The sequence below is a fragment of the Hyperoodon ampullatus genome (genome assembly GCF_949752795.1).
Source record: "Hyperoodon ampullatus genome assembly, chromosome: 3".
NCBI classification, from domain to species: Eukaryota; Metazoa; Chordata; class Mammalia; order Artiodactyla; family Ziphiidae; genus Hyperoodon; species Hyperoodon ampullatus.
This window is the reverse complement of record NC_136916.1, coordinates 130582485-130607143: the sequence shown is the minus strand read 5'-3', so window position 1 is coordinate 130607143 and position 24659 is coordinate 130582485. Positions and strand designations below refer to the sequence as shown.

General features: G+C 43.0%; 1 protein-coding gene across 1 annotated transcript in view; it reads left to right on the top strand.

Moving 5' to 3' along the window:
• PYGL (glycogen phosphorylase L) overlaps window positions 1-24659 on the top strand; it is a gene marked incomplete at its 5' end in the record, with an annotated part of 47319 nt that overhangs the window by 9342 nt on the left and 13318 nt on the right. The window contains 13 exons of the mRNA XM_079700448.1: window positions 2016-2119; window positions 10238-10369; window positions 13521-13632; window positions 13967-14049; window positions 18424-18567; window positions 19071-19163; window positions 19848-19994; window positions 20332-20495; window positions 20978-21092; window positions 21889-21990; window positions 22125-22272; window positions 22375-22433; window positions 22537-22678. Coding sequence (XP_079556574.1) covers window positions 2016-2119; window positions 10238-10369; window positions 13521-13632; window positions 13967-14049; window positions 18424-18567; window positions 19071-19163; window positions 19848-19994; window positions 20332-20495; window positions 20978-21092; window positions 21889-21990; window positions 22125-22272; window positions 22375-22433; window positions 22537-22678 — 1545 coding nt within the window. The remainder of the gene's footprint in view (window positions 1-2015; window positions 2120-10237; window positions 10370-13520; window positions 13633-13966; window positions 14050-18423; window positions 18568-19070; window positions 19164-19847; window positions 19995-20331; window positions 20496-20977; window positions 21093-21888; window positions 21991-22124; window positions 22273-22374; window positions 22434-22536; window positions 22679-24659) is intronic.

The window sequence follows — 24659 nt, the reverse complement described above, 5'->3', positions numbered from 1 at the left end:
TATTGCTTATTCCTTACTACGTTAGTGGCCATGTGTTTTAACGTTGCAGTTAGTCATAGAAAACGCTGCCTTTGGCATACTTGGCCACCTTGAGAAGTTAATCATCGGGTAATTAGTAGGCTTTCCATGGAGCTATAGGAAGACAAGCAGAGCCAACGGCATGCTCATCTAAGACTGACAAGGTAGGCTGCCTTCCTTTTTTTTTTTTTTTTTTTGCGGTACGCGGGCCTCTCACTGCTGTGGCCTCTCCCGTTGCAGAGCACAGGCTCCGGACGCGCAGGCTCAGCGGCCATGGCTCACGGGCCCAGCTGCTCCGCGGCATGTGGAATCCTCCCGGACCAGGGCACGAACCTGTGTCCCCTGCATCGGCAGGCGGACTCCCAACCACTGCGCCACCAGGGAAGCCCCTGCCTTCCTTTTATGTAAAGTCCCAGGCCTATTTTTTGGCAGGGTTAACCCCACCCTGGGCCTGACAGGGAAGGGGTGAATGAGTCTGAGTAATTCTCATTAGATGACCTCATCTCTTACCAGACTGAAAAAACTGGGACCCCATTCTGGTGAGGCTCTAAGGATAATTTGATCAGGACCCAGGAAAAGACAAATCGCCACAGCTCCTAGAGAGCAGGAACTGGGACAGAGCCAGGCCACGTGAGCACAGGGACTGGAAGACAATTGTGATGTTACAGTAACTTGAAGGTCTTGGCCACTGGCCTTTGTGGATCTGTTTTAGGACTCCACCGTGAACCTAGCTCAGTCTCTTCCTGTTTGATCTACAATTTTCAATGTTCTTTTCAGTTTTAGATCCTACTATGTTTTCTCATTCTCTGTACATTTCCTGAGAGGGGCAACATGCTTAGTGTAACCCCTAAAATTGCTCCCGACCACAAGATAGATCCTACCCAGCCTGTTGATTGGCTGCTCTAGATCAGGTGCTCTGTCATTAAAGCCGTTGGCTACAAGAAACAGAAAACCGGGCTTCCCTGGTGACGCAGTGGTTGAGAGTCCGCCTGCTGATGCAGGAGACACGGGTTCGTGCCCCAGTCCAGGAAGATCCCACATGCCACGGAGCGGCTGGGCCCGTGAGCCATGGCCGCTGAGCCTGCGCGTCCAGAGCCTGCGCTCCGCAACGGGAGAGGCCACAACAGTGAGAGGCCCGCGTACCGCAAAAAAAAAAAAAGAAAGAAACCTAGCGAAAGCTAGTTCCGCCAACAAGGACATGTATTATCACAGAACGAGAACTTCAGAGGTTGGCCGTTCCAAGCTTAATTTATTCAGCAGCACAATTTTGTCAGGATTCTGGGTCTCTATGGTTCTTTTGACTTCACCTTCATGGAAGAAAGACGGCAGCAGTAAGGAAAATCTTTCACTGTATCCAGCAGACTTTCTAGCACCTCTCATTGGATTGAATGTCATTGTATGCTCATGCCAAAACCCAAACTGGTGAAGGACATAAAATTACTATGATTAGCTTAGAAGTTTAGTCAAGATTCAGTTCCTGGTCCAGCCTCCCTGAAGCATAAGGCCACCTGATATGTGAACCACACTGGAATTCCATTAGTGAGAAAGAGAGTCTGCCCCAGATGTCCAGCTAGTCCGTCAGATGGGTCACATGCAAATTATACACGTCTTTTCAAATAGGGGGGCATGGAGACAGCTTCCCCTAGAAAGGGCAGTGTAAGGAACAGACATAATAAAGGACATTTCTAACGTAGACATCTGGCATTTCTCAGATGAAATGCCAACACAGTGCTTATTTCTGGATGGTGAGGTAATAAATGTTTGTTTTCTTCTTTATACATGTTTGTATTTTCTACCTTTTCTATAGTTTATTTTATAATTAGAAAAAATGTTATTTTAAAAACTTAATACCCACTGTGCTGCAGTCTCTGTGCTTTAAGACACATATATGGTTTCTCATAGAGAAATGTTTTGTGGCTGCCATGTTTTTTAGAGAAAGACAAAATTTTGACTAACCTTGATGACTCTGCCTTTTGCCTGTGCTCTGTTTAATTTAGCCTGCTTCTTGGATTCCATGGCAACTCTGGGACTTGCAGCCTATGGCTATGGCATCCGATATGAATATGGAATCTTCAACCAGAAGATTCGAGATGGATGGCAGGTATGTGAGACATATTTTTAAATTTTGTCATTAAAGTACTTTGTCTTCATGGTGTTCTGGATGGTTTATAATTTATGGACATTTTACATAGAGCTTTACTACTTTCTGTGGCATTTGGTTGACATCAGTGAATACTGTCAGTCTTCCCACTTTGAGGTGTAAGCTCCCTAAGAGCAGAGAGCCTGCCAGTATCACCAATATCATTCACCACCAGATCCGTAGCATCTTGTACGGTGCCAGACTCACAAGGGTGCTCTGAAAATATTTATCACTGATTGCCTGGATGTGGACTGCCTATAATGTGCAGTGTCCTATCTCTGCAGCATATAAAATGGAGGAGCACATCTTTTGGCCCAAGAACTCTTTTTTTTCTTTTTTTTTTTAAATAAATAAATTTATTTATTTATGGCTGTGTTGGGTCTTTTTTATTATTATTATTAATTTATTTATTTATTTTGGGCTGCATTGGGTTTTCTTTGCTGTGCATGGGCTTTCTCTAGTTGCAGCAAGCCGGGGGCTGCTCTTCGTTGGGGTGCGTGGACTTCTCATTGCAGTGGCTTCTCTTGTTGCAGAGCATGGGCTCTAGGCACGTAGGCTTCAGTAGTTGTGACTCATGGGCTCTAGAGCACAGGCTTAGTAGTTGTAGCACACAGGCTTGGTTGCTCTGTGGTATGTGGGATCTTCCCCGACCAGGGCTCGAACCCATATCCCCTGCATTGGCAGACGTATTCTTAACCACTGTGCCACCAGGGAAGTCCCCCAATAACTCTTGATAGTAGGAAGCAAGTCACCATTTTTGTAGGTGAGAAAACTGAAGGTCTTAAGAGGTGAAGGCACCTCAGATCACACAGCTGGCAAATAAGGCTGTATATCCCCAGATTTCCAGGTCCACATTCAGTATTCTTTTCTACACTCAGAGTCTTGCCCTCCTTAACATGCCTATCTTACAAGATATGTAAGCTCAGTGTTCTAATTTTTTTACAAGACGAAAGCAGGCAATCCTGTTAACTATTATATTAAAAAACTCTGGCACATATTTAATATGTATAATTATAGTGCTCTGTAGAAAACTGCACAAATAGTAATGAATCCATACAAACGACTCTCATTTTATTTTTATATAACCAAACTAGATTCTTAAGTATTTGTTTCTCTTTATCTTTGGTAACTCTTTGAACTACAGTCAGCCCTGGCATGGACAGTTTTCCCTGATGCTAAGTGTGATTTAGGTTTTTTTCTTTCCCTATCTTTGTCTCATACACACACATCGACAAAAAGATACTGGATTTGCAAGAAGCCTGAGCTCTCTGAGCCCTCCCAAGAGTCAGTCCAAGGTCAGTGTGATCAGGCATTGGGTTGGGGGACCTAGGCTGGCGCTAATCCCAGGGGAGAGGAAGGATGAGAAGCTGAGTGTCACCGCCATCCACTTTCCCCTCCCTCAGTGTTTGGACACTCTGGGCCAAAGAAGGAGGGCACTAAAAGATTTGATATGATAAGAGAACGCACCAAGGGAAGTCCCAGGAGGAGAATATTGGGAACATATTGAAAGACAAACTTCCAAATTTTGTTAAGAACCAGTGTATCTTTAGCTACTCCTAAATCAGTTAGGAGGCAGCATTGGGTAGAAAAAAAATTGGGCCCTAATATGAGATCTAATTTATAATTTGAGGCCTGAGTGCAACTGATTACCCTTATGAAGTTTGTTGCCTTGATTAGGTTACCTAGCTTCCCTGAGCCTCACTTTTCTTGTCTGCAAAATGGAGATGCCAGCTTCACAGAACTATGAAAATATGTAAAATGTCTGTTGCACAAATAGGCACTCAATGAAATGTTAATTTGGCCTAATAAAAGGATAATTTTTTAAATTGTAGTATTATATAATAAATATTAATGTAACCATTAATATCATGTTTTTAATTAATTATAATGAAATGGGAAATTGTTTATCATAGCTGAAAAAAGGAGGTATAGGATCATTTGGATAGTATGACCTATCCAAAGGAAACCAAAAAGATAAAGTGCTAGAAAAAAAATATGTCAAAGCTTCAACGGTAATTAATTATCTCTGGGAGATAAGATTATGGGTGACTTTGACTATCTTCTATTTGTTCTCCTACATGACTCATATTTCATGAGAAATGTGTATTTTATAATCATAAAAAGATATAAAAACGGGGCTTCCCTGGTGGCGCAGTGGCTGAGAGTCCACCTGCTGATGCAGGGGACACAGGTTCGTGCCCCGGTCCGGGAAGATCCCACATGCCGCGGAACGGCTAGGCCCGTGAGCCGTGGCCTCTGAGCCCGCGCATCCAGAGCCTGTGCTCTGCAACGGGAGAAGCCACAACAGTGAGAGGCCCGTGTACTGCAAAAAATATATATATATATATAAAAACAAAGTAATTGGTTCCCTTCCACAGTGAAGTAATCTAGGGCTACATGGTGAGAAGCCTAGCTTGGCAGGCATTTCCAGTTAGGACCAAGATTTTAACACAACCTGACCAAGCGATACATGGTATCCATTCTCAGTCTTTGTATCCTGTATGGTACTCATTATACCCCAGAATGTTTAAGGATTTTATTTCTTACTTTTCTGTGAAAGATTTTTTGTAACTCAGCAGATCAATCTCAAAAAATTGTCTTTCAAGTGCATTTTCCCCAAAGTCTTATGAAAGGTCACTCTTTATTAATCCCACCTATGACCTTTGCTACTTTTAAAAGGCCTTATTTCAGGAAACCATCCCTTCTCCCCTGTGAGACCCAAGAAGTATATATATTCTAGTGTTTTTAAAGGAAAAAGAGAGACCAAGTGGCTTTTGCTAGTCCCCAAAGCTAGCTTTACTACATCATCACTTCTTTCATTACAAGTGAAATTGAGTCAGAAGGACACCTAATTTTATCTACCATAGCCATTGTTCACTGGGATGGGATTTTACAGAGCAAACATAAAAAAGAAACTGTTTCTATGAAAAACAAAAAATATCTTCCAGGAAAGCAGAATGCCTTTTGGGGGCATGGTCACTGCTCTACTCACATCAGCTACATGGTTGCTCTTACAATGGAGAAGGCTGATGAAAATTGCACAAGCTAGGAAGATTTTTAAAGGTTGATAGGCTTTCCGTTTTTGAAGGCTCTCTTCAAGGAAGATTTGCAGTAATAAAGTGTTTGTTGTGAACTCCACCCCACCCCCCAAGGAAAATAATTTTATTGCTAAAATGCTTGACTTACCTCGAACTCTAATGGGGATCATTGAAACCTTCTCAGAATAGTCCTCTGAAAATGACTGGCCACTGGGAGGAAGAGGGGGAAAGGCAGTTGCGACAGCCTCAAGTTAAACAGTCACACACTAAAGTTCTGAGTGGAAAGACGCTGACAGTAGAAATCTCAGGGTTGAATCAAGCAGTCTGCTGGAACATTCTTTCTCTTAGAACCCTGCTATACCTAGCCAGGCACAGTTCACATTACCCAGCAAGCCTCTCCTGGCCATTGTTGAATTCTTGGTGTTTACCAGTGACTGGTACCATCAGAAAGCAACGTTTGTTGACAACTCCTGATGTTTGCTCACTGGTTCTTCATGTCCCGTGTATCCCACAGTTGAGGGGAAAAGCATTTCTTCGAATTCAGTCACTCACAGAGGCCCTGAGCTGACCTCTGCTTCCATGCTGGCTGGAATAGATTCCACCAAGTAATCTCTCTAGGAAGACCCCAGATCCAGCTGCCATGCATCCCCCCACACACACACCACCACTGCCACCACCACCCAGGCGGGCACGCTGCTCCCCACGCCACAGTCTCCTGCTTACTTTGTCTCAGCTCCTTTTCATCTGGGATGTTCAGATCCACACAGCCCACTTGGATATAAATGAAAGCTCTCCTCCCGTCTGGCCCCTGCCCTTCATATGGCTCAGCAAGTTAGTGCACTCAGGGATCACTGGTTACATGGAAATCTAAATTTACAGACCAGTTTGTTAATTTGTTGGAAGCAAGCAAGATAGAAAGGAGGTTTATCACCATCCCGCAGCTTCTGTGGACTGAGTTGGGGTGGCTGGAGGCAGTTCTCTCTTTCTCCTCTGATCTGCTCAGACCAGCTTGCTTTTATGAAATATCTATTTTTCAATTTACCTTAAAAACAAGCTTTGCATAACCGAGGGAACTGTAGGCTGATTTCTTGCCAAAATCAGGAAGAGACTCAATAAAGAACAGCAAGCTAGGAGTCCTATTCTCCTACAGAACTTATTAACCCAGTGAAATTAAAACCAGCCATTATTTGGCAGGGAAAAATCAGACCAACACTGAGAGTGACTGGCTGACTAGTCCCTTGTCACTTAACAGCGTGTCCTCAAAAGAGCAAATGCAGTTTCTGATTTGCAAAGGAGGCCAGGAGGGGCCGGCCAGTGGTGGGAGGCCCAGAGTCCAGCCTCTCTTCTACGGGCATTTCACACTGCTTGAGGGGAGAAGAGTCTGCTTCTGCTGAATTTTTCAGCAGAAAATATCTTGTCAGCTCACCTGTGCACATGATTTTCTAGAGGAATGCTGTTTCTGCCTCATCGTCCTCCTGGTTCATGTAAAAACTTAAGGTGTATTTTACAACAGTCCTGAGTGCTGAAATGAGGCAAATAGGCCGTAAGTTTCTTTCCTGTTACAGGAAGCATTGTGTGTTCACATTGACCAGTAATTTGAAACCCAGAACCTGCCCTTGCCTAAGTGCAGCCTGAGGTGTTTTGTAAGTCAGGATGTTTGATCTTGTGCATATCCTCATTTATTTTTCTTAGAGTTTCTAGTTATTAACACGAGCTAGAGGACTCTTAACCAATTTCTTAACAACTGATAAAATTCAATCCTTTCCTTGTTAAAATTTAATTGTATTTTTTGTTCTCTTTATGAATGGGATAGCCGAAGTCTCAATTCTGAATTACAGTTCCTGACTTTGTATCGCCGTGTAGCTTCCGGCTGCACCGTGTACCCGCTGGCTACATGTTAAGATGCATTTTTTTTTTTTTTTTTTTTTTTTGCGGTACGCGGGCCTCTCACTGTTGTGGCCTCTCCCGTTGCGGAGCACAGGCTCCGGACGCGCAGGCTCAGCAGCCATGGCTCACGGGCCTAGCTGCTCCGTGGCACGTGGGATCTTCCCGGACCGGGGCACGAACCCGTGTCCCCTGCATCGGCAGGCAGACTCTCAACCACTGCGCCACCAGGGAAGCCCCAAGATGCAAATTTTTAAATGCAGAATTTAAGACCCCTCCCCAGACTGCCTGAGACTCTGCATTTTAACAAGGTGCATTGTACTGATTAGCTCACATCTAGGTCCAGCCTTCCCTAGGCCTCATCCTGCATCTGCTACATCTTCCTGCAGCTCTCTAATTACAGACCTTCTATCTAAAGATGTTGTTTCTGTGTGTCCCCTTTTCATTCATCATGATGCTGGTAGCTCTTGTTAATGGGCAGCTTACTAGCATTCCCAATATGATCAATGTTTGAATAAATGGATGTGTGTTTGCTTGTCTGGCTGTTGACATTAATGTTTTGTCTAATATCTCAAAAGATAGCTGTGTTTGTTTGCCTCTCTCCACACTGTGCCTGGGGCAGACACTGAACTCATACATAGGTGATCATGAAGCATCCAGCGTTGTGTCATAATTCATCATTAATATCTTTTTAAACTAAAGCTGAGTTTTCTAAGAGGGAAGGATGAGGAATCAGGTAGGTAAAATAACCATATTGGGGGTAATCTCATTGACAAGGGAGCTTTGTACTAAAAACCTTACCCCTCCCTTCTTGCCAGAACACGATTGCATTTTTTAATATATATGGAATATTTTAAAGGTTTCACTTATAATACCTTTACTTTAAAAATGCAACCCCCGCCCCACCATGTGTCTTTTGTTCTTGTTTTGGCATTTTTATTTGTTTGTTTATAGAAAACAAAATGCATTTGATGTCCAGGATACCCTAAATACAAATTAGATTTTAAATTTTTTATGAGAAATATTTTGTTATAAATTGACATAAATACATGGGAAAATGTTATAATTGTCAATAAAATAAATTCCTTACATTTTAGTGTATGTCATTTTCAAAACGAATTAGAAATAATAGTTCATGGGACTTCCCTGGTGGCGAAGCGGTTAAGACTCCACGCTCCCAATGCAGGGGGCCTGGGTTCCAGCCCTGGTCAGGGAACTAGATCCCACATGCGTGCTGCAACTAAGAGTTCACATGCCGCAACTAGGGAGCCAGTGAGCTGAAACTAAGCAGCCCCCCCCCACCCCGGCCGCAATGAAGGAGCACACATGCCGCAACTAAGACCTGGCACAACCAAATAAATAAATAAAATATAATAAATAAACAAATAATAGTTCATTATCAGATCAAAATTACATAAGGATTAAATTAAACAAAGACTACAAAATGTATTCTGTTGATGGGAATGTAAATTGGTGCAGCCACTATGGAAATAAGTATGGACGTTCCTTAAAAAACTAAAAATAGAACTACCATATGGTCCAGCAATTCCATTCCTGGGTATATATCTGGAAAAAATGAAAACGCTAATTCAAAAAGATTCATGCACCTCAGTGTTCATAGCAGCACTGTTTACAATTGTCAAGGCATGGAAGCAACCCAAGTGCCCATCAACAGATGAATGGATAAAGAAGATGTGGTGTATATATATGCAATGTAATATTACTCAGCAATAAAAAATGAATTAAATACTGCCCCTTGCAGCAACATGGATGGACCTAGATAATATTATGCTTAGTGAAATAAGTCACACAGAAAAGACAAATACTATACGTTATCACTTATATGTGGAATCTTAAAAATAACACAAATGAATGCATATGCAGAACAGAAACAGACTCACAGATATAGAAAACAAATTTGTGGTTACCAAAGGGGAGAAAGAACGGGGGGAGGGACAAATTAGGGATATGGTATTAACAAACTACTATGTATAAAATAGATAAGCAACAAGGATATACTGTATAACACAGGAAATTATACCTATTATCTTATAATAACCTATAATGGAATATAATCTGCAAAAATACTGAAACACTATGCTGTACACCTGAAACTAACACAATATTGTAAATCAACTATACTTCAAATTAAAAAATGAAAAAAAAAGTAATAGTGTTCCATACCTATACTGAAATAAGCTTTATTAAGGGAGCTTTCTATGAGTAGTTTTTCTCAACCGATTCTGTGCTTTCAAGGCACAAAGCTCTAGGCAGAAACCATAATGTAGGACCCATCAGGTCCAAGTATCCAACAATAAACATCCCTGGGAAGCCTCTCTCTTTTCTTCAAGTTAGACAATTGGATTCACAGATGTTAAGACACAGGCTTTAGAACCCACAGACCTACCATCAAATCTTACCTGTATCATTTACTATCCGTGCAACTTTGAGCAAGTTACAATTTCCTTAACAAAGGGAGAAGCCATAGCTCCCTCCTATAGTGTTGCTATGAGGATTAAATGCAATAATATGTATAAAACATTTAGAGCAATACTAGCCAGTATTGTTGATTTAGGCTGTACGACAATAACAAAGATGAATTGAGATTGACAGAACCAACATCTTTCTTGCCAAAACAGTATTCTTGAGTTGATTCAGTCAAAAAAATATTTTTTTTAAAAATAAATTTATTTATTTATTTGGCTGTGTTGGGTCTTTGTTGCTGCACGCGGGCTTCCTGTAGTTGGGGCGAGTAGGGGTTACTCTTCATTGCGGTGCGTGGGCTTCTCATTGTGGTGGCTTCTCTGGTTGCAGAGCACGGGCTCTAAGTGCATGGGCTTCCGTGGTTGCGGCTCACAGGCTCTAGAGCGCAGGCTCAGTAGTTGTGGCACGTGGGCTCAATAGTTGTGGCTTGCAGGCTCTAGAGCGTGGGCTCTAGCGTGCATGCTCAGTAGTTGTGGCACACGGGCTTAGTTGCTCCGAGGCATGTTGGATCTTCATGGACCAGGGACCGAACCTGTGTCCCCTGAATTGGTAGGCGGATTCTTAACCGCCGCGGCACCAGGGAAGTCCCCAAAAATATTTTTAATTTGATATAATTGAAGGGCTAGGTCCACCGCTCCTGAAAAACAAATTCTAAGCCATGTCCTTTTTGCAGATAGAAGAGGCAGATGACTGGCTCAGGCATGGAAACCCCTGGGAGAAGGCCCGCCCCGAGTTCATGCTGCCTGTTCACTTCTACGGGAAAGTGGAACACACAGAGGCCGGAACCAAGTGGCTCAACACGCAGGTATTCTGAGAGTCCTCGCACTGAGCATTGTATAGAGGATGGCACAGAGTACGACGTGTATATGGTGTTGAGTATAGTGTGTTGTATATTGAATAATAGAGTATATTTTTATAAATAAACCTGTTACTTCTCTTAGTGGAACCCACTCATTTTGGAGACCAGGGAGCTGAGGCCAAGAGAGAAGTGACTTCCCCAAGGTCAAGTGACTTACCAGGGTCATTTTGTCATCTGGTTTATAAGAGATTAATCAATTCTATAATCCCAGCATGCTTAGCTCTCCAGTTTTATATAAAGCTGTTGAAACCAAGATTGAATAAAGTTAAATGTCATTCCTCACCCCACTGCCATATGTACATTGACTTGTAAATTCTAAGGGGTAAATATTTTTAAAGTGAAGTATTTATTCAAAGGATTACCAAAGTTCTTCTTCATTACAAAGTCAAGAAAAACAATGCAAAATATTGCAAAATGCACTCTGTTACTGTGTGCCAAATCACTTCTAGAGAAATAATGCTGGTGTCAATCCAAGTGTACTTAATTCATGGCCGTGTATTTATCCTGCCACCAGATTAGTGTTACCCTGCTACTGAACAATTTACTTTTCAGCTCCTCTAGTGGTGGTTTGTGCTTTGCTGTCTTCATACGTCCTGATAAATAACCCCTAAGAACTACTGGATTGCATTGTCCAATCACTGGAGGCTCCACTTGAGATATTTGTTTAGTAAATACAGTCTTACGCCAGAAAAGATGTCTCACTGGCCACTTCAAAAGCTTAAAGAAAATGGTAAAGACCAAGGAAATGCTGTTCTTATATAGCAAAATCAGGAACAAAATTCAGTATTGTAATGCTAAATTCCGTTGGTTTGTGGACTCAAGACCCATGTTATAGTGGACTTTTAAGCTGATGCTTTATTCTGATAATCCACGTAAGGCTATTCACAGTTCACAAAAGAAAGACTTCTTTTGAAGTTTTTCCTATCTGAACATGATTTATTCAGCATATGAAATAATGGATTAGAAGCTAAAATAGGTCATTATATATAATAAGGAATAAACTAATACTGTAATTTCAAGATGTTTCCCTCTATCCACCCCCCCTTTTATTTTGGTTAAACAATAGACCACAACTAAGTTGCAGTTGATTACAAATATGATCAGAAGAACTGCAACAAATCAATTGTTAATATGCCTAAAGAATTCTCACATGTTTTGGGTATTAATCTAGCAAGTATTTGGTGTCTAAAACTTCCAGTGGCTTCTGATCTGTTTAAACGTATGCAGGTTATACTCCCAATCCTGGAAGCATTCTGTTTACTTCATAGGTCCCACTGATGACCTTAGGATGACCTGATGATATATTTACAAAGCACCTCTAGACATTTTCATAATATATCCAGAAATTCAATTAGGGAGAGTGTGTTTTTCTGTGCCCACAAAGGCAAGTTTATGGGGCAGATGTAATAAAGGGTGAGCTGACCCACCCTGTGCAGAATTCTATGGATTGACGCCACTGCCTGATCAGCCCCCGATTTGTAGCTAGTGAGGTCAGAGAGCTTGAGGTCAGACCTCATGTATGCCTGCTGTGAAGACTTCCAGTGAACTGAGTTATTTGTTTCATTTCTTGTGTCAGTTCAGGTCCTCTGGGAAGCAGACAGAAGGGAGAATTAGAAGTACAAGTGATCTATTGCAGAAACGCCTGTGAAAGATAAAGGGAAAGGGGACAGGAGGAGGGGGGAAGTCATTCAGACTGCAACGCAGGTGTGACACCTGTGAAGAGAGAGAGGGAAAGAAGGATTTTCAGGAGGGAGCCTCACACTGCAGTGCATCTCTGAACAAGTGCCCGGGCTGATGGGACATTGTTCATGAGGGGAGTCCTGGCTCTCATGCTCCCACCACGATGGGAGCATCCCAAAGAAAGCACAGCCTCGTGTGAGCTCTGAGGTGGCAACTTCTCCCTGAAGTTCTCTAAAGGGACCTCCAAGCCATGTGCTTCCCCAGCTGTCTCAGTTATGCTTCGAGGGTCAGAAGGACGAGTCATGTTTGAACCCAGACTCAGAGTTCCACTCTGTAAATGACTTCTCCTGATTGACCACAACTTGCTCTTAGAACTCCAGAGATCTTTATTTCCTAGTAAAAGATATTCAAATAAATGTGATCTATTACTCTGTGGTTATGATGTTCATGAAAGTGTGACTGAATGTATGTGACTGATTGATATAGGCTAGAGTGTTTCTTTCATCATTCAGCAGACCAAATTAAAGAGATCTGGGGTTAGGTTTCAACACTACCACTATGACCTTGGGTAAGTCACTTCTCTCTCAGCTTCATTCCCCTCATATCCAAAATGCCTTAAGTTGCACTAGATGATCTCTAGCATCCTCCAATTCAATCCATCTGTCATTCCCCTTCCTTAGAGCTTGATTCTGATGAGGCAGGGAATAGAAAATTGTCTTCTCCCACATAAATTTTAAATTCATGTGAAACATGGTTCATCTTCCTGTTCTTCTCTATTTCCATGACTGTCACAAATATTGAGCTAAATTTTCCAAAGCTCACCTCTTAGACATATCTCAGCTAATTATCAGCTTATTTGTTAGTTCACTAAAATAACTCTTCTTCATGGAACTCTGAAAAATCTAGCATAGCATTTTAAACATCATATGTAATATTTATCTTCATAAATTTCCTATTCTGCTAATTTTCACCATATTTGAAATCAGATCATTGAATAACCTACATGAAACTTACCTTGATTACTGTTTTTTAATGGGTACAGATTCACATTTACCACTTTGCACATCATATTTTGCTATTCTTAGAGCAATGGCTTGATCTTGAAACATGAAAGATCTGTGTCCAGATCAGGGCAAGGGACACAAAGGGAAGTCAGTGTGGAAATGATGTGGAGGACCATCTGGAACCATCTGTCTGGGTCATTCCAGCCATCCAGATTGTTCCAAGTGGGAGGAGGACCGACATGGCCCCTAATACCACCTCCAGCCTTGGGACCCTTAGCTTGGTTTAGGGATCATACAGTTTGAGTTGGTGATGGAGCCAGGAACCAAATTCCAGCTGCTGTCTCCCAGCTCTGTTTCAACCTCCTCCATCCACGTGGGAAACAGTGAGTAGCTGCTTTGGTTTCACCCCGCAGGTGGTCCTTGCTCTTCCATATGACACCCCGGTGCCTGGATATCTGAACAACACGGTCAACACCATGCGCCTCTGGTCCGCTCGCGCACCCAATGACTTTAACCTCAGAGACTGTGAGTACAGCGTGGGCTCCCTTTCCTCATGTGTATCTTTAATCTTTCTGTCCAATAATTAGAGCCAAGTTGCACTGAGTTTCTGATCCAAACTCTTTAGTGACTAAAGCATTATATGGAGCAGGTATGGAGCACATGGTTAAAGCAGTCCTTCAGTCTAACCCTCTTAGACTGTCATGTGAATCACAGCATGAAGGTTTGCTGAAATCTTTTTGGATTTTTAGGAATTTTAGGAATCCCACATGGTACCCAACAAGCATCAGGTGAGATCTGTGGGCTTCTGAAAACAGTGGCTGGCTCGTCTGTTTATTCATTTTTCTAACATTTCCCTCAGTTAACGTTGGAGACTACATTCAGGCTGTGCTGGACCGGAATCTGGCCGAGAACATCTCCCGGGTCCTCTATCCCAATGATAATGTGAGTGATCAAGCTTGCTTTCTCAATGGAAACAGAAGCAGCTTATTTCAGAAGCACCTATTCAGTAGCCATAAAGCACCTACTTAATATTGGGTTTTTTCCTTCAGTGAAGAATAATCACATATCTCTTCCTGAATTGTGTAGATTTTCCCTCCCACCCATGTAAGGAAAATGAATTTGTACAATTCATGAAATCAGAATTGGTGTTTCACCCTTGATTAGTGACCCCATCACTAATTGGGAGGCTCTGTACATGTATTTCAAAACAAAACCTGGCTATAAAAGATGAGGTGCAGTACAGGTGAAGCACTCCTTCCTTTCCAAACAGAAATTTCATCCACTGCATCAGAAGTCCCTGGAGGTGTCTTGCCTGTCCTCTTCCCCTCATTCATGGGTCTCCTCTGACCCAAGGCAAGGTGGGGTCATGGACCTTAGAATAGACACAGGAGCAGACACTTGTTTCTTATGCCACTGACTTATCTCATTAAACTTTTTCTTATAGGTGATCATTCCAAAGTTTACATGAAAAATAACTTAGTTTAAAAAAAAGAAAAGCACTTGGAACTGTATCTCAGATGACTGTTATGGATTCTTAGTGGGTTAAAATATCCTTAGCTCTAACTTCTCCATGAGTAAAATAATTTTCTGGACGCTATAATGATTAAAAAAAATAATAATAATCTCAGAAGCAAGCAAACTAGTACTATGCTCTACAAAGATGTCACAAAACAAGGATCTTGGGGACTAAGACATAAATGATCCTAAGACCAGATGTCCACTTAGTGTTAAACCCATCTCCAAGGAGGATTAAGTGGATTTGCTGCAGCATTTTTAGGAACTTAATGGTATATGTTATTTTTCCTTTGGGAGAAACGATGTGACTTCAGTACCTTAAAAGAAATCTGTAACGCAAAAGCAAAAGACTGTTCTGTTTGAAGGTAAATTAAAATAAGAATCCTTCCAAGACTGGGGCCACACTGCCTAGCCAAACCCAAGCCTGCAGGATTGTTTAACTAGAAGGGGCTTGAAATTCATCCTCCTATCTTCAGTAGGGCCCAAACCTAACTTTACTTGGAAATAATCATCCACAATAATTGATAACACATACTAGGTTAGCATGGGATGCAAAGTTGACTAAATTCATTGGGCAAAAAAGGTAGCTCTCAGGGTTATGCTTGTTTTTAAGTAGAAGTTGATCAATCTTTTTCGTACTGTAACCACAAGAACAGACTCATTCCCTCTCCCCAACTTGGCCATTGCCCTATTAGTCTGTCTTCCAAGAGTCTTGCCCCCTGTCCTCACTCTGCAACTAATGAGATTTTTCTTTCCTTGCTTAAAATTCTTTAAGGCTTTTGCTTACCCCTGAGAGAAGTACAGAATCTTAGGTGTATCTTCATCTATATGGTCGTCAGTTCTCTGACACATCCTCTGTGATCTTGCCCTAGCAATAGGTCCCAGCTGTAGAGGATTATTTGCCCATGCTTTGCCCAGGTTTCCTCTGCCTGCAGGGAATACTCTGGCCCTCTGTGCTCACCTCAGATTCCTACTTACCTTTCAGGGCTCAGTTAAAGAAATCACCTGAGTATTCAGGTTCCCAAAGTACTGTGTATACACTTAAATACAACATAAATGTTTTTAAAAACTGTCGTGTTTTATTTCAAGCTTTGATTATACACCTGTCTCTCCCCAGTAGTTTGAACTTAACTGAGGTCAGTGATTGTTTAATTAATCATTTTATTTCTAGCACATTAAAAATTCCCTAACTCAATAAACATTTAAATTCATTGTGGATGGATTCATGTGCTTTTTTGAGAATAATGATTTCATCATATTTTTTTACCATGAAACATGCTATTAGAAAAAGAAATATAAGCAATATAAAAAACTACCAAGTAAAAAAAAAAACTCCAAATTCTACCACCTATAAATTCCCATTGGTAATATCAATCCAGACAGTTTCCTATTAATGACTTTAAATTTTTCTTTTGGTTTTTAAACTTTTATCAAAGTTGTACCTGCACATAGTTTAAAGAGAAAAGCAGCTCTCTGAGGCTTACTATAAAATCAGTCTCCTATTTCCCACTTCCCCAAAGCAACTACATCCCCTTGCTTTGAATTGCTTTTCTGGATACTTACCTCCATATTTCTAACAACATGCTGTTACTGCTGCTTCGTGATTTCCTCTTTTTACAATATTGACTCCCCGCTACTGAAGATGAGAATTTAGCTCCCTTCCTCCCATAGACTTCCACCCCCACTACAAAAACACGTTTTCTATGCCCACTCTCTCAACATAATTACATGGTGGTTTGCACTAGCTCTTCAGCTACTGTTTACATTATTATGACGCTGTCAGTGCTACAGACAGCTGATCTGTGCACATACATGTCATCATCTCATGATTATTTTTCCTTTCCTTAAAATGTTCTCCTTTCCTGGAGTTAATCATTGTTTTGTTTGCTTGGTTTTCTGATACTTTTCCCTAATTTATCCTACACTCTACCCCAGTCGTAGAAATTTCCTCTCAATATATTCAAACACCTTAGGTATTCTGTTGACTCAGTCTTTTTGAAGTCTCTTCTGGATCTCTTCTGGCTGGCTGCTCCACTGTCATCCTGGGATCTACTTTTCCCATTGTTCTGAGGACATCTGTGTTCGTATACTCTCTGGGGTCATTTGTTTCCAGGATCCCACGTCTTGGTTTGCTCCCTTGTTTTGGTAGTACACATGCCTGGGGCTTCCTAGGAAAGGGTGCAAGTGAGGTCAATTTTTTTGAGACCTTGCATGTTGGAAAATGTCTTTATTTTGCCCTCTCATTGGTAGTTTGCCTGGATACTGAAGACTCAGTTTTTTTTTTTAATCTAGTTTTTGGTGTTGCCGAAAAGTACAGTGCAATTGGATTCTTGATCTTTTGTTTGAATTCTGCTTTTTTCCCCCTTTGAAAGCTTCTAGTCTCCCTCTCCCTCTTTCCCTCCCTCTGTCCCTCTCCAAACCCCCTCTCTCCGAGTGTACTAAAAGTTTTGGGGGGTGTTCTTCGGTGTAAGTCTGCTTTCACTTATCACGCCTGGGTACCCTTTCAGTCTGGGGACACAGGACTACAGCTCTCTGAGAAATGGTCTGGAATTGTTAAACATCCTCAACTCGTTCTTTAGTCTTCTTACCTTTTTTCTTTTATTTATCATCTCTTTGTCTTCTTGCTCACGTTTTGGGCAATCACAACTCTCTCTTCCAGTCTTTCTATTGGGTTTTTCATTTTGGCTGTCATGTTTTAATTTCCAAGTAATCTTTTTTTGCTCTAGATATTTTCTTGAAGCATCTTATTCTTATTTCTTGAATACAATATCTAATCTATCTGAGGATACTGATAGTATTCTTATAATCATTCTTTTCTCTAATCTCTGTTACCTCTAAGCTGGCTTTTATTATTTTAACATCTTTTAGAAGTTTTTCTTAGCTGTCTAATGGTCCTTATCTGCCCACTGGAACTTAAGAGAAAGGTACCAACAAGTTTTGGGGAGCTCTGTACACTAGTTTGGGATTTATCTATTTGGTTTCCCTCACCTGTGACCTGCTGGGGCCACTTCCTGGTGGAGTTCCTCATGTCCATGTCTTTAGGTCCTCCCTCCTGGGCTGGTCGAATTCCCTCGAGAAGACGCAGCTTCTTTCCTGGTGGAATTAACACTGGCTGCCTGTGTTCTCAAATTCAGTTGGGAGATGAAGACTGAAAGCATCAGTATTCAGTAAACTTTCACTGAGCCTCTTCCCCCATTTTTAGTATGGGATGGTACCCCTGCCTCCGACTTTACTTGCTGCTCTCCGGTCCAGAGACCCCTGTTATACCATCTCCAGAGAACAGACCTCCAGCTTCTGCCTGAGTTGGCAAAGGAGATTGTCCAGTTGAGGGAACTGGAGAGGAGGTCCGAGGCCAACTGCTTCTTACGCTCTCCATTAACCTTTTACCCCCTCTTCACCCCCTACCTCTGAAGGCACCCAAGGCTGACAATTCCTGGGCCTTTTGGGAGCTTCAGTGTATACACTGGGTTCTTCCTTTGGCTTTTTTCCACTACCAGGTCAGGATGCAGCTTTCCTGGGTCTTCTGGTTCAGTTTACCTTTTATCCGTTTTTCAGCTTCTGGAAAGTTGTTGCTGTTGTCTTCTCTCCATTCCCTTCATCCTTTATCAGTATGCCTTTTTTCAATCCCTTTACTGTCACTTTAGTGGAGTTTCAGGAGGCTGATGCTTGGCATTCAACCTGCCAGCTTCCACCAGACATCCCATGGGCTTTAGCCTTCAAGTCCCCTGGTAGGGGACGCCACCCATGTTCTGGCCACTCCTAGCAATGTAAGCCCTCTCACTCAGTCTCTCTGGCTTGAAGTTTTTTGAAGGGAAGGAGCTGAGACTGAAGCAGGAGTACTTTGTGGTGGCTGCTACCTTGCAAGATGTCATCCGACGTTTCAAAGCCTCTAAGCTTGGGTCCAGCAGTAGTGCCGGAACTGCGTTCGATGCCTTCCCAGATCAGGCGAGTATTCAGCCTGAACGCAGGCGGGAACAACTGAGGGCATCAGGACTTCCATCAGATTTACTCCTCTGTCTCCGTGCCAAAAAAATCTGAGTGTCTATATAGCAATCAGAAACAGACTCACAGACATAGAAAACAAGCTTGTGGTTACCAAAGGGGGTGGAGGGAGGCAAACTAGGAGTATGGGATTAACAGATACACACTGCTATACATGAAATAGATAAGCAACAAGGATTTACTGTGTAGCACAGGAAATTTACTTACCTATAATGGAAAGTAATCTGAAACTATTTATATATAACTGAATCACTATGCTGTACACCTGAAACTAACACAATATTTTAAATCAACTATACTTCAATTAAAAAAAAAAAATTGAGTCGCTACAGTATACTTAAAGCCTTCCATAGAGGGCAGACGTTTTGTTTGGTGCACGTATGAGGCGTGGATGAGGACAAGGACCTGGGCCATCGGTTACCTTCACGTCGGTTTCCCCCTTGCAGGTTGCCATCCAGCTGAATGACACTCACCCTGCACTCGCCATCCCTGAGCTGATGAGGATTTTTGTGGATATTGAAAAATTGCCCTGGTCCGAGGTCTGGATAGTTTGGCTTCTTTTTCCTTTGATTGACCAGAATATCTATGGTTAAGAGATTCTGCCAAATGCGCCTTTTACAGTTTTTCAAAATAAGTTACTGTTGCTAACTTCCAACAATGAAAGGTAAACTTTGCCCTGGTGCTGACATGTCTTAGTTCTTACTGCTTTACAGGGAGTAGGACTAAGAAATAAATAAACACATTACTAATGGGACACAGCTCAGTAGCTATATTAAGGCTTATATTGTGTTTGCCATTTTTGTGTCTAAAAGGATTCAAAATTAAACTCTCTAGCCTCAGAATACAGCTAACTGAAGGTGTCCCCGTCGATTTTAAACATACTTTGTACTTTCTCAGAACATTACTGAAGTTTTATTCCTCAAGTTTTGTTTATTTAATAAATGAAAGACAAGTTAGGATACTAGAGAAGATTTATCAGCACGCTGTCCTAAATTTTATCAGACAATTTACTGCTTTTCCTCCCCCCCCCCAAAAAAAAAACATGTTCCCATTACCTGGACCATTCAGGAACCTAGCGGAATTGTGTCTAACTGTATACATGCAGATAGAATTGTCCTGTTGCTGACGGGCAGGAGTTGAGGAAGTGTCTGGCCTGCAAGGTGGGGCACACCTGCAGGCCGCCTTTCCTGCAGAGGCAAGCACTGAGTCCCCTCTGCCCCCAGGCATGGGAGATCACCCAGAAGACCTTTGCCTACACCAACCATACAGTGCTGCCGGAAGCCCTGGAGCGCTGGCCTGTAGAGCTGGTGGAAAAGCTGCTTCCTCGACATTTGCAAATCATTTACGAGATGAATCAAAAGCATTTAGATGTAAGTCGCTTGGACCGATTCATAACCCTTTTGAGAAGGAGATCTAGAGATGTTAAGGGTGGCTGCAGTCTTCCCTCTTACCAAACCTGAGGCCCAAACATCTTTCAGTCGTTGATACATCAAAAGCATTCACGTCTGGGTGGGGCTCTGTTAATGACATCCTTTTGAAAATACCAACCTGGAGGGATGGCATCTCCCTAGGCATCTTCACTCCTCTCTGTGGGAGTGAAGTTTTACCTTTGCTCCATCAAAGGTTTTGGTTGGGAAGTGAATGGCGTTATCCCAGGGTTGCTGGAAACCTGAGTGACCAGTAAGGCCTTTCTCTTCCTTTGCCTAGAAAATTGCCGCCTTGTTTCCTAAAGATGTCGACCGCCTGAGAAGGATGTCTCTGATAGAAGAGGAAGGAGGCAAAAGGATCAACATGGCCCATCTCTGCATTGTGGGCTCCCATGCTGTGAACGGCGTGGCTAAAATTCACTCAGACATCGTGAAGAACCAAGTGTGAGCCTCCATCCCTGTCGTAGTGGGTCTCACATTGCTCAGGAATAGAACGGTGCTCGTGAATGCAGGGTTGCAGTTGGAGATGAGGAAAGGCCCCGTTAACTATTTAAAAGTAATGTCTTCTATAAAAAGAACCCTTCTCTAAAAGGAAAAGAAAAGGCCTTCCTCTCTGAACCATCCTAATTCTAGACTTACAAGAAACAAAACAAAACAAAACTATTCTGCTCAAAAGTCTGATATATATGTCAGTGCCAGGAAATCATATGAAGGTGATTAGATTGGATTTGTTCTTGTAATTATTTTGAATTGCAAATGGTTCCCAATTACAATGACACCCATAGCTGCTGTCAGCCCCTCTCTCCACTTTTATTTAATCTTTCTAAGCCTGCACTCTGCTTCTTAGATCTAACTCTGAACTTCATCCAGCATGCAGGAGCTTGCCGTTCCAGCCAAGTTCAGTGATGTGTCTCTTCCATCTCCAGATTCAAGGACTTCAGTGAGCTAGAACCAGACAAGTTTCAGAATAAAACCAATGGGATCACTCCAAGGCGCTGGCTGTTACTCTGCAACCCAGGACTGGCAGAGTTAATAGCAGAGGTAACCGGGAAGTGCAGAGGGAAGGGGGGTTTCTGACTAGAATTCAAGAGGCAGAGAGTGCGCTTATAAGTTGCAAATCCAGTCTGCAGCAGGGCCTGCTTCATCCCCAAGCCAGTGGCCTGTGCAACCCCACAGGGCTCCTCACTGGTTTCACTCTCCGCTGTAGCCAGCTTGAAATTCTTAATTTCAGAAAAAGAGACCCCACGCATTATGTAGCTGGCCCTGGTGAACAGTGCTCATATGACACACAGATGGTACCCCTGTTTAATAAAAGAGGATAACAAAGGTCCTCTAACAGGACCTTTGTTTGTTCTCTAATAGTAACTAGTAGAACCTGGGTTATTTGTCACCCTTTTTAGGTAGATTTCCTGTTTTTAACACTTAATACCACTGAAGGTATAGCAAGTGTTCTTCCCACACGGCATTTTTAGCATCTCCTGTGAATGAAGCCATTCTGTGTGCTGTGGGGTGTGAGTGTTAGGGGAATGTGAGCCCTTGCCACAGACTGACAGAAACTGCTTATGTGGGGGCTTCCCTGGTGGCGCAGTGGTTGAGAGTCTGCCTGCCGATGCAGGGGACGCGGGTTCGTGCCCCGGTCCAGGAAGATCCCACATGCCGCGGAGTGGCTGGGCCCGTGAGCCATGGCCGCTGAGCCTGCACGTCTGGAGCCTGTGCTCGGCAACGGGAGAGGCCACAGCAGTGAGAGGCCCGCGTACCGCAAAAAAAAAAAAAAAAATGCTCATGTGGGCTTGACTGCCTTCCCTGATTAAAGTCACCTTTTCCTTTAAACTGAAAGAAAATCGGGGAGGACTATGTGAAGGACTTGAGCCAGCTGACGAAGCTGAACAGCTTCCTGGGCGACGACGTCTTCCTCCGGGAGATTTCCAGCGTGAAGCAGGTGAGGCTTCCCGGTGTGGATGCTTTTCCCGGCGGCACTTGCTTGGAGGGTTTATGCCCCACTCTTTAAAAACAGACCACCCACCCAATGCTTCTGAGTCCAAAGGGCTCTGGCCCCGTGCACTGTCTCAACAGGAGAACAAGCTGAAGTTTTCTCAGTTCCTGGAGAAGGAGTACAAAGTGAAGATCAACCTATCCTCCATGTTTGACGTGCAGGTGAAGAGGATCCATGAGTACAAGCGGCAGCTCCTGAACTGCCTGCATGTGGTCACCATGTACAACCGTGAGTCAGCCCTGCAGCCCCCGACCAGCCCCCAGAGGTGGAGCTCTCACCACCCTGGCCATCCACCATCCTCCATTCCATCCCCTTCTCCATCTTTTGCAGGCATTAAGAAAGACCCAAAGAAGCTATTCGTGCCCAGAACAGTTATAATCGGTGGCAAAGTAAGTTGCTTCTCTTCCCTGGGTACTTGGGGGCTCTTGTCGCTTGCCGTTTCTCCATTTCATCATGCCTACATTCTGTCATGTGTCCACACCCTTCCCCAAGGCTGCCCCAGGATATCACATGGCCAAATTGATCATAAAGCTGATCACTTCAGTGGCAGAGGTGGTGAACAATGACCCCATGGTTGGAAGCAAGTTGAAACTCATCTTCCTGGAGAACTACAGAGTGTCTCTTGCCGAAAAAGGTAGTGCTGTCCTCACAAACCATGCGGGGCCAGGGCACATGCTAGGGATGGATTACACGTTATAGAAAAATGGGGCAGCTGACCTCGGAGCCAGTGGCTTAGGATAGAAGGTGTCACTCTTAGGCAGAATACGACCCTAAGCTAAGAATGTTTAAGGTGACCCAACTGACACTGAGATGACTGTCCCCAGACTCCACATCAGAGGTTACATCTGCAAGCACATTTTCCTCTCAGCTGCTCAGGGCTGGGTGTTGGAGGAGGTGGCCCTGAGGTTTTGGTAAAGTACAGACCGTGCTCTACAAAAGAAAAAAAGATCTTCAGTTCCCAGCCCCAGTTTTGCAATAGAACACCAGTGCCCCAATCCCCGGATATTCCTCTGGTCACTCCATGGAAAGAGGGGCTGTCATTTGTTCATGTGGCAGCAGGGAATGAGGGCAGATGTGAGGCTGCCAAAGCCCTAGGCTTAGATGTGCCTCAGACAGGCACTCAGAGCAGGTGCGGAGTTCCCATGTGGGGACAGCCAGGCTGGCAAGAAGCCGACATCCCTTTCTTTTCTTATTTGCATCACAAAGCACCACCCACGTGCAAATGCCAACTGTGTGTTCGCCCTTTTCCCAAATTGAAAAGGGACCTTTCTCTTTTTGAGGTGTTTTTGGGTCCTCTGATGTTACAATTTAAGAACTGTCTGCATAAAGAAAAAAGAGGCAGATTTTTATGGGTGCAAATGAAGATATGTCTAATCCACAAATAAGCTCTCAAAGTAAAGCAGAGAATTGGTCCTGTGCTTTGTAGTGGAGGCATGGGAGGGATGCTGCAGGCAGCAGGAACTTCTGTGTGAATCAGACTGAAAGGTCTGCCCTGGGCACACCTCAGTTGCCTGTGGCTTATTTCCCTGCAGTGAAAGTGGAAGGAAGGTGGTAAGGAGTGGAAGGAATGGCACAATCCAGTTTCCTCAGATTGCAAAAGAGGGGTCAGGGAAGATTCTGAATTTTAAGGATCAAGAAAGAGAAGTTTAGATATATTTTATAAAGTTATAAAATAGAAGAAATAAAAATCATAACAAAAACTGAAAGGAAGAAGGGGGAGAAGAGAAATGTAAGGTTGATAAAAAATTAATCAGGGCTTCCCTGGTGGCGCAGTGGTTGAGAGTCCGCCTGCCGATGCAGGGGACACGGGTTCGTGCCCCAGTCTGGGAAGATCTCACGTGCCGCGGAGCAGCTGGGCCCGTGAGCCATGGCCGCTGAGCTTGCGCGTCCAGAGCCTGTGCTCCCCAACGGGAGAGGCCACAACAGTGGGAGGCCCGCGTACTGCAAAAAAAAAAAAAAAAAAATAGCCCATCCAAGAAAGAAATGGAAAATTTTATTTGAGCCAAACTGAGGATTATAACCCAGGAACGGCAGATCAGAAAGTTCCAAGAACTGTTCTACCTGTTAGAAGTCAAAGCAGTTATATATAAGTTTTTCCAGACAGAGGGCTCTATGTTAAATGCTGTATTATTGACAGTTTACACAATCCAGATCTTCAAGGACAAAGTGGTGGGTCATTGTGACCCCTTACAAGATCAAGAAGGAATGTTATCTTTAAAGGAGTTGTCTTGTTGGTTCTAGGAGAATGTTGCTCCTTATGGCTGAGTAGATATTTCTGCTGATGGGGAGGTTTGGTCCATGCATAATGCAGATACACAACGCACAGAGAAAGGAGAGAGGAGGCCAAAGGGCAGAGAAAATTTTTCATGTTTAAATTTTTCTTGTCTTGCCATAAAATATGAATTTTATTTCACAGTAGTGTCGATTTTATAGCAGAGAGTCAATAGATGCTCTTTAAAGTTTATAGACCAAGGAAGAGTAGTGTAAGCATAGAGTTACTTAGCATTGTGGCCATAACCACCAAGAAGCACATCAGACATGGGCAAAAGTGGTTGCCAGAGTCAAGGGGAAGAGTGAGATCCATCCTACACCATTTGAATGTTTATCTTGATGTA